Genomic DNA, 9,772 nt, shown 5'->3' with positions numbered 1-9,772 from the left:
GCAGTTATCCTCGATACGGTGCGTATTGTGCGGAGGTTTCTCACTCTGAAGTCCTAACCACAAGTGGCCTGTGTCGTAGACACCGCCATCAGCGCCAATCTATTTTTTAGTGTTTTTAAAAATTGTATTTTTAATAAATAAAAAAGTAAATATTGTATAATTAATATGATTTTAAATAATTATACACTTTGCAGAGTAGGGCTTTGCCCACACGCTCTGTCGGTTCATCTACAACGACCACAAATAACAGTGTTAGCGATAACAGGAGACGAAAGTGGTCAACGGAAGAAATAAGGGAATTAATGTTTTGTTATTTAGTCAGATCAGAAGGACCAGGATATATAGGTAAATTACATAAACTTTTTACAGAGAGAAACCCCAATAACACTATAGTAACACACGCTGGGGTTCTCTCCATCATTTAGTCATTTTCTATTCTTTTTTTTCTTTTTTAAAATAAAATCTCATTAAAATTTTGGGGTATTGATATCTTTTTTCCTGTGGAAACGGGACGGGATATTTATCAAAGCCGACACAAGTCGAGGAAGAAAAACAATATAATAGAATAGTAATTAATGAAAATAATAAAGAAACGCAAAGAAACTAAATTAAGTAAAATCACATTTATTTTGATAGCATTTAAAACAAGCACCTCATATTTTTGACATTCATTGTTATCAGTCAGAATCGTATACTGAAATCAGTGTACGCTATTCTAGCCACGTACTCCCAGTTTGTGAGGTCGCATTTCTCTATCTTGCACCCTGGAGAGCCCGTTGTACTTAACCAGTTGATCCTGGAATCAAAGGACATTATTACATGTTCAACCCGGTGTAGATAGTTATATTCGTTTGGTTCGGTAGTTGTTTTTCGGTAAAATAAAAAAGGATGAAATTGTCGTTCGTCTAATGAAATTTTGATGAGCACTGCGATTCGAATCGTGGAGAAAATTAAGCTTCTTACGAATTATTTATTGCGTTTTTTTTTATGTATCGAATACTTTATACAGTTTCGTCGACTGATATATTTAATAACAATTAATTAATGTTTGATGTAATGTACCTACGTAAAAAACGCGAAATTAAACTGTTAAACTAATTTTGAATATATTTCTTTGGTAAAACATATTTTTACAATATCGCGTGCTGCCAATGCGTATTAGGTATTTGAAACAGTGCGCGCTTTTTAACGTTTTCGATAGCGTAAAAGTTAGTCATATTTGTATGAAATGGGATCGCTTGCGTACGTTTGCCGCTAGGGGCGCTGTTCCAACTGCATACAAAATTGGCTTAACTTTTACGCCATCGAGAACGTTAAAAAACTCGCACTAAGCACACAGGTCGGTAGTCGGTTCTGCGGGGCAAGTGCCTCGCGCGCCTATTTCAAGGCGTAGTCTCCTGTGAGAAATTGGGGGAGGTGGAGGACCTCGGTCCTTCTCTACTCCCCTTCTTCCTCTCCTGATCCGTTACTCACCTCGACCGGATATCAGTAAATGGATTCCCCAGCCTTAAAAAAAAGGTATTTGAAACAGGTGAAAGAGATCATTTTAATATTCACATTTTCAATCTATTTCTACCTGTGAAAAATACCTGAAATTCCAATCAGTAGTTCCGGAAATGGGGACAAAAAATAGGCAGACCATAAATAATTATTCAATAAATCGTTGGTTTATATTCCATTACTATTTTTATTGAACCCATTTTTTAATTGATTTTTAATCATAGACACAACGCATTGGAGGAAGAGTTAGACCAAAGAAGAAATTGATGGATTGCGTGAAAGACGATATGTGTAAGAGGGGAGTGAGCGAAGACAATTCTTGGACCATTGTATATGATAGAGGAGTATGGAAGGAGAAAACTTGTTGCGCCGACCCCAGGTGACTGGGAAGGGCAGGAGAATGAATGATGAGACCCAACGCATTCTACTGGTTTATTAATTTTAATTTATGGTTATGTACCCAGGACGTCTATATAAACAATAATCAATTTGCAAGAAGACGCCAAATACGAGAGATACCTAATTCTTGTTCGGTTTTTAATTAGGTTCGCTCGTTGATTGACATGAAACTGCCAGTCATAATTAGAATTTCCGCATCATTGATGATAGAATTTTGGTTGACTTCCAATATTCTTTAAAGTGATAAAAAGACAAGACAACTGATTAATAATTGTCAACCGAAAGACATAAGATGATATACTATATGATAACCTCAACTCATTTTGCTTTGCCGCTTTCTAGGCTAATCTGACGCCTTCCTGAAAGTGTTACTGGTATCAAGCAGTAATGCGTTTCGCCGTACAGCCGTTGTAACTATACTGAGACCTTAGAACTCATATCTCAAGGTGGGTGGTGGCATTTGCGTTGTAGATGTCTATGGGCTCCGGTAGCCACTTAATGTGATTACTTACAGCCCATACCAGTTGGGCCGTGAGCTTGTCAACCAATCTATGCAATAAATAAATAAATATGTACATCGAAATTGATTCAATCGTTTCGGAGTCTATAAGGAATACTTAAACATACATATATTACACACATCGACTTTTATATAGAGATTTATCAGGAATTTTAGAATGTTAATGACTGACCATCGTCAAATCTTAGTCTTTTTTTTTATTGCCTAGATGCGTGGACGAGCTCACAGCCCACCTGGTGTTAAGTGGTTACTGGAACCCATAGACATCTACAACGTAAATGCGCCACACACCTTGAGATATAAGTATAGTTACAACGACTGCCGCACCCTTCAAACCGAAACGCATTACTGCTTCACGGCAGAAATAGGCGGGGCGGTGGTACCTACCCGTGCGGACTCACAAGAGGTCCTACCACTAATAAAATATAGAATAGGTATAAATAATATAAAATATAGATTTTTAGCATCAATGAACTGATAGTATATTGTTAGGCGGATCACAGGGATACCTGCCATTTTCCATTGAGCAGGCCTATTGTTAATTGATAGTCTATGTATAAATTAATGAATCTAAGTGGTTTATAGTTTGTTGGCTTAAGCGTCATATGATAGCACGTAATTTAATTACTTTTATATAAACTTTTTAGCTTTCGATGCGTCTTCAGGAGCTTTTACTAGTTTCTAGTGTAACTCAACAGTAGACTAGATGGCGCATTAGTTATTTGAACAAAGGTCCTTGTTTCCATTTAATTATGTGTTTTGGGACATTAGATAATATTATAGTGAGACAAGGCCGGGTATCATGAGTTAATTTGAAACAGTTCTCACAATCTTACATGTGGTCTAGTTGCGCTTTCGTCCCCTGTAGTTTCCCAACGATGGTGCCTTTCTTCGTGTTTTTAACCCAGCCACCGATGCCCAGCTGCTGCGCTAACTCCTTGCAGTACTTCGGGAAATAGCAACCTGATGGAAAGTTTTACTTTAGTTTTAGGAAATTAATGGTAATTATGGCGATTCTGTACCCGAAAACGCTGAAAACGATGTAATCGAAATAAAAAATGTCCTTTTTACTGCAAAACTTGACACGCAATGTAATTTAAATCGATTAAAAATCAGCTGACGCTCTAAATTTGGCATTTCATTCGACGTGTTAGCTAGCGGACTTATCTTTACATTACGTATTCATGGAGTGTTAACTTATTTATTTATTTATTTATTTATGTACACACAAAAAAGAAGACATAGTACAGAGGAATAGGAAAATTATGTACACATACGGAAAACTATGTATTTAGGTACTTATTAGTAAACCGAAATTCACTTAGCTGCAAATTTTGCTTATTGAGCGAAACAATTCATACATATCACACCAAAGTGAGCGCTCGTGATATAAAACTTTAACATTTATGATCTTCACGAAGGCAGGAGACACGCTGGAACCCCATGATCTGTAAGCGGAGTAAAATGTCCCTTCAGAACAAGGTGACACTTTACAAAACTTGCATAAGGCCCGTCATGACTTACGCGAGTGTGGTGTTCGCTCACGCGGCCCGCACACACATAGACACCCTTCAATCTCTACAATCCCGCTTTTGCAGGTTAGCCGTCGGAGCTCCGTGGTTCGTGAGGAACGTTGACCTACACGACGACCTGGGCCTCGAATCAATTCGGAAATACATGAAGTCAGCGTCGGAACGATACTTCGATAAGGCTATGCGTCATGATAATCGCCTTATCGTTGCCGCCGCTGACTACTCCCCGAATCCTGATCATGCAGGAGCCAGTCACCGTCGACGCCCTAGACACGTCCTTACGGATCCATCAGATCCAATAACCTTTGCATTAGATGCCTTCAGCTCTAATACTAGGGGCAGGCTTAGGGACCCCGGTAACCGTACTCGTCGAACTCGACAAAGAGGTCGACGTGCAACCTAACCCATGCATCAGCCCGCTGAGTTTCTCGCCGGATCTTCTCAGCGGGTCGCGATTCCGATCCGGTAGTAGATTCATTCGCGAAACAATTGCTCTTGAGTTGTTAGGTCTCCTTCGGAGGCGCTCGGGCAGTTGTTAGCAAATCCCACCCCTCTTGGCTGAGCCTTTGCTCGCCCACCTGTCCTGGTGAAACTGGAAAGGCCTTCGGGCCACCAGTAAACTTTCAATCATATAAAAAAAAAAAAAAAAAAAACACGCTGGAAATCGAAAGAAATCGTGACTGAGGAACAATATAGAGTGGACGGGATCGGCAGCCTAATCGTTGGTAGCACGGAATAGATAAATAAGGTTGGAAAGGCCTTTGCTCTAATTTTGTATTAGAACCAGTGTCGCCGCTTCATCCCCACTATTTTAATTTCTACACATACACACACTGTGATTACAAGTATTTCGCACACAACAAAAACACCCACACATAAATCTCAGGACAGATATTCGTTCGCAAACTAGCACAAAACACCCGTAGGCATACACACTCACACACGCAAAAAGGCAATAAAAATGTTCATACACGCTAGTGCTTGATAAAATCGATATTCTTTATCGATAAATTATCTGATGAATGAATGGAGAAAATGGAACATGAAATAAATATTGAAAAAAAAAACTATTTTACTTTTATTAATTACAAATAGTCACTGTCGCTGGAATAAAACGTATTTGTTAAGCAGTTGGCACTTGCTATTAATTGCGAATGAATTTTTCAAAACTAAGTGTATTCTGATTTTTTTTATAATAAAATCATTTTCAGTAAAATGCTTAGAGCAAATAGTACTCGTCTTTGTCTCCAGTTTCCTCTACCTGTCACGTCAATCCATTGTTCCCTGGCGTTAGGTTCTTTAGGAAACCTAAAATTTTTAATTTACTGCATAAGTCAAATAGCATTTTACTTAGATTTTAATACGTTTTAGACAATATAGTAAATACCCGTAAATTAGAGGTCTACATGTCCCTTTATATTATACCTTCACTTTAATTCAATGATAATAATTCAATAATAATAATACATATTTATTTTACTCAAAATACGTCTCACTAAGAATATACTAGGTATCATTAATGAAATATAAAATAATGCAAAAATTATCCATGTCAAATGTAAATATAGTCGAGAATTCTGTCGATGAATTTATTTCACCACATGGTCACCTCACTATCGACAAACTGCACGGCCAATCAGGGCAAAGGCCGAAATTTCAAAGATTGAAGTGTAGAGAACGCAATGCATGTAGTACATTGGAAGCTGACTTGGTCATTGCGTTCATTGGGCGAGTACACATCGCGCAATGTATGCTATTTATAACTTGCTGCAATAATATTGTTAATGTTTGGAATTTCATAATGCTCAGTATATTTTTATGTTTTAGACAAATAATATTGTAATTAAATGGTAATTTCGACTTACCGATCGAAAGATATACCTCCTCGCTCTATACTTGAGGTCTGATTTTTTGTTTTACAAGTTATAATTGCACAACACGGCACTATAAAGCGGAGATCTGTTCGCCAAAGTAGTCCGAAGCGCACTAAACGCGGTGAATGAAAGAATCGGTCGAGTTATGTTTGTACGATCATAACAGTGGCACGCTTGCCCCGCCTACATTACCATTCCAACCTTATTTATCTATTCCGTGGTTGGTAGCCTAAGGGGTTATCCATAAATTACGTCACACGTTGATGGGGAGGGAGGTATCACCGAAATGTGACATAGTGTGACAAGGGGCATGGGGGTCAATAGTTTTGTGATGTAGCATGTTAAAACTTAAAATATTAAAACACGAAGTTTAGATGAGAATAATCTTTAAAAATCTACGAAACTGAACTATAGTTTTTAATAATTTAGCATTCTCGCTATGAGATTTATCTCTCATGCAACGTCACCAAGGATGTTCCTGATGTTCAAATTCAAAACGAAAATGAAGTACCTGATAAAAGCCGGTCTTCAAAAGTCCTAAAATTCGTGTGACGTAATTTATGGATGGCCCCTAAGGGGCCACTACAACTTCATGCAGACCGATTGGTGTGCTCATGACGTCAACCTGAAAGAATTACTAACTGGCCCTAGCAAGAACAGTGCTACACTTAATCTACTAACGCATTGGAATCGCGCCCCACTGAGGAGATCCGGCGAGAAACATCGTGGGTTATTGACAAGTGTAAGACGGACAAGAGTAAGGAGACTACATAAGACTGAGAAGCTTACTAGTAGATAGTTGTTGTTTTCCATAAAACAACTTTTCTCCTGTGATACTTCGGGTACAACCTTCTTTTATATTACATTATTCGTCAAACGATGTTCCAAAGAATGTGTGTCTAATATTAAATAAGTAAGTAAAGCTTCGGTGACTAATTTTGATTAAATTTTTATTTTTTTCCTACCTATGCTGATGCCTCGAGGGCTATTTCAACTTCGACTTGACGTGTAGGTGAGCTCACGGGGCTCAAACCGGAGTATTGCTAACGCTGGCCCTAGCACTGAGAAGATCCGGCGAGAAACTCAGTGGGCAAATTTGTTTGATAAATAAATCATATGTATGATAAATATAGTATAAATCAGCGGTCGGGGAACCGAGTACTTTGCCACAAAAGGGTTAAAATGAAATTTTGGGGGGTAAAAATGAAACTTTTGTGAGTAAAAAGTATATATTTAAGTGAAACTTCTTTAGAATCGTTGTGATTTCAAACTCGATGAAACGAAATGAAACGAAACCAATGAAGTAGGAAACCTATGGAAATGAAACATCAACCAAAATTTCGTGCCACTGTGACGTCATCTGGCCACAAAACATGGCGGCTTTAGTGCTGTACAAAAGATTTCAATGTTATCAGGTTTTATCGATAAACGTTCTTGGCTCATTTTATTTTAAATATTGTTGAGTATTATTTATTTGTAGAATTTATACTTTAATGAGAAGTAAGTAGGTATATTGTTATGTGCAAATATGATATTATTTAGATGGGTGAAATCTAAGACAAGTTCGTCCTTCGAATTTGCCAAGTAAACGATATGATGATTTTTAAAAGTTGCTACACTGATTTTATAAAGTTGTCGTTTGTCGCAAAACATAAAGATATGGCGTAGTTCAAAGCCATCAGCCCATTTCTAGCATGCTAAATGTTATCGTATTTTGAGTACGTGTTTTTCTTAGACTATTACAATCTATTTTAATTGTTTTGCTGACTCTAAAGTCCGTAACACACTACCGCAGCGCACCTCAAGGAAGGTACGCCGCACAATTTGAATCACTCTCACTTGAATTTTAAACTTATCAAGGGACCGCGTGAAAAAAAAAACACCTACAGAACATTTATTCATTAATTACAAACGTCATTCCTTGTGACTTCCTCTCTAAAATCACTTAATTATTAAATATTTAACAAATTTACAATAGTGTTTTACTCACTGCGGAATAAAACTATTTTATTTAAATAGTTCCGAAGAGATTTTGTCGGTAACCTTTTTCCCGAAATATCTAAACAGAATGTCTAAATATGTTTTGATGACATATTTTAAAGTGGTATTTATGATTAGTGTCATGATCAATAGATTCCGACCGAAAAATGGATTTTTCGGATGAGGGCTCCATAATGAATTTAAATACATATAGATAATAGTTTTAGGACATCGACTTTCTTGAGATCCTATAAAATACGTTTTAATTATTATTTTTGTATGTTTTAAGCATGATAAATTATGAAATTTTATATAATCAATCATATTAAATCGATATCATAGTCAATAAATAATGTACAACCCAAAACAGACGGCCGAACTGACGTGACAATGACATTTGGCGCGCTAAACATGGCGGATTTTCGGCCTCATTAGACGGAGACGGAGATATTTACGTATATTCATGTTTCATTTTATGTACGCACTGAAATACTGTTATATTGTTTTCCTGCGAGTTAAAGTGCTGAGTAAGAACGAGATAGATATATGTTTATGTATGTGCCTTCAAAATGGGTGCTATTTATATAAGCAATTGTACGTATAGAACAATATGTCGTGTCCCTACTATATAGGTCTATGAACGAAACGGAAAAATAATTCCATAGAGACACAAACACATAAATGTATAGGATTCAGCCGGCGAAAGAATGAGATAGAACACATTAATTAATTATTGAATAAATAATGTTTAAATAAAAAATTTAGTTATTGTTTTCTTTTCAAAATTATCATGGGTGCTCTAATATGAAAGATGCTAAAAAGAAGCGATTTCGTTTTTTTTTCTTCTTCGCCATGGGGTAGTATCAACTTACACAAAAATATTATGGAGTAATAATTAAAAAAGTTCCCCGACCACTGGTATAAGTAATGATTGCTGCGGGTTTATGGTTTGTTCTAGTGCAATGGGTGGATAGCCAAATAAGCATGCTAACAGATTTTTCATTGACATCGACCCAGTTGCAGCGGCTCGACTATTTATATCGCACTTGAGCGATCACCATATCGAAAGGTATCGAAAACGATAATGAAATAATTCGACTTTCTAACTAATGTAAATAAAGTTCTTTTTGCAATAAATACGCTCGGCCTACTAGCTGTGGGTGGAGCAAAACCGATATTCGTGATCGATGTTACGTATTTAATGATTGACTTTAGTTTAAATATAAAATATTTAAAAATATTCAAAGGACAGAACAAAGTTTGGGATAAAAACGAAAACGTATACTTTGTTAAAGTTCGTTCAGAGCAGTTTTTGTGTAATTACATTTGTTGTTTAATTACTTACTTCTGCTTCAGACTTATTTAATCCTATCAAAAAAACCTAGTAATTTTTTTAAAATGTAATGCCGTTCAAATGTCGATTTCATTCTTTTCCACTTTCAAATTCAACTGTAGTAAAAAGACTTAATTAAAAAAAACCGACCTTGAACCTGGCCATAAACTTCGAACTCCACAGTGGCCAAAGTGTTTGGGTCCTCGCCGCCCATAACAACAAACACCGTCACAATATAGTAAAGAAATTAAAAATTCACGCAAACTGTCCAAGACGGCGGTCAGTGTGCAGTCCCTCATCCAACTGCCAAACTTTGCCTGCTCATCGATCAGCCAAAAAGTTATACCTATATAGGTATATATTTAAATGCCAATGTTTACCATTGTGTTACATCAAAATCGATAACCGTTAATCAACTACAATACATAACATCAACCGATTAGTTATTTTTAAGCTGTACCTACTATTTAGCATTTTCTTCGATTATCCCGATTCGTAGACCTAATTAAAATGACTTCGGTTTAATTCGGTGTTTAATATTTTAAATTTTGTTATTTCCGACGTAAACAACTACCTTCAAGAAAATTCGAGGGTGGTCAGGACACAATAATCAAATGACGATGAATAAAACCTT

The 9,772-nt window shown here is 36.6% G+C and overlaps 1 protein-coding gene across 1 annotated transcript; it reads right to left on the bottom strand.

Moving 5' to 3' along the window:
- Positions 1-608: 608 nt before the first annotated feature.
- On the bottom strand, positions 609-9,477 carry LOC101735338 (acylphosphatase-2). Its single transcript, XM_004929381.4, has 3 exons — positions 9,289-9,477; positions 3,256-3,382; positions 609-796 (listed from the first exon to the last, which is right to left on the bottom strand). The coding sequence occupies exons 1-3, from the start codon at positions 9,350-9,352 to the stop codon at positions 682-684; spliced, it is 306 nt and encodes a 101-aa protein (XP_004929438.1). The 5' UTR covers positions 9,353-9,477; the 3' UTR covers positions 609-681.
- Between the last annotated feature and the right edge of the window lie 295 nt (positions 9,478-9,772).

This window comes from Bombyx mori, chromosome 12, assembly GCF_030269925.1.
Source record: "Bombyx mori chromosome 12, ASM3026992v2".
In the NCBI taxonomy this organism is placed as follows: Eukaryota; Metazoa; Arthropoda; class Insecta; order Lepidoptera; family Bombycidae; genus Bombyx; species Bombyx mori.
The sequence above is the reverse complement of the archived record's forward strand: the minus strand, read 5'-3'. Positions and strand labels throughout refer to the sequence as shown.

What these genes read in the sequence shown, in the direction of transcription:
- LOC101735338 (XM_004929381.4), bottom strand. Translation starts at nt 9,352, where the DNA reads ATGGGCGGCGAGGACCCAAACACTTTGGCCACTGTGGAGTTCGAAGTT. An exon ending in AGTTTATGGCCAGGTTCAAG is followed by an intron (nt 3,383 to 9,288) that starts GTCGGTTTTTTT and finishes ACTTTCCATCAG; the next exon opens with GTTGCTATTTCCCGAAGTAC. An exon ending in AAAGCGCAACTAGACCACAT is followed by an intron (nt 797 to 3,255) that starts GTAAGATTGTGA and finishes CTTTGATTCCAG; the next exon opens with GATCAACTGGTTAAGTACAA.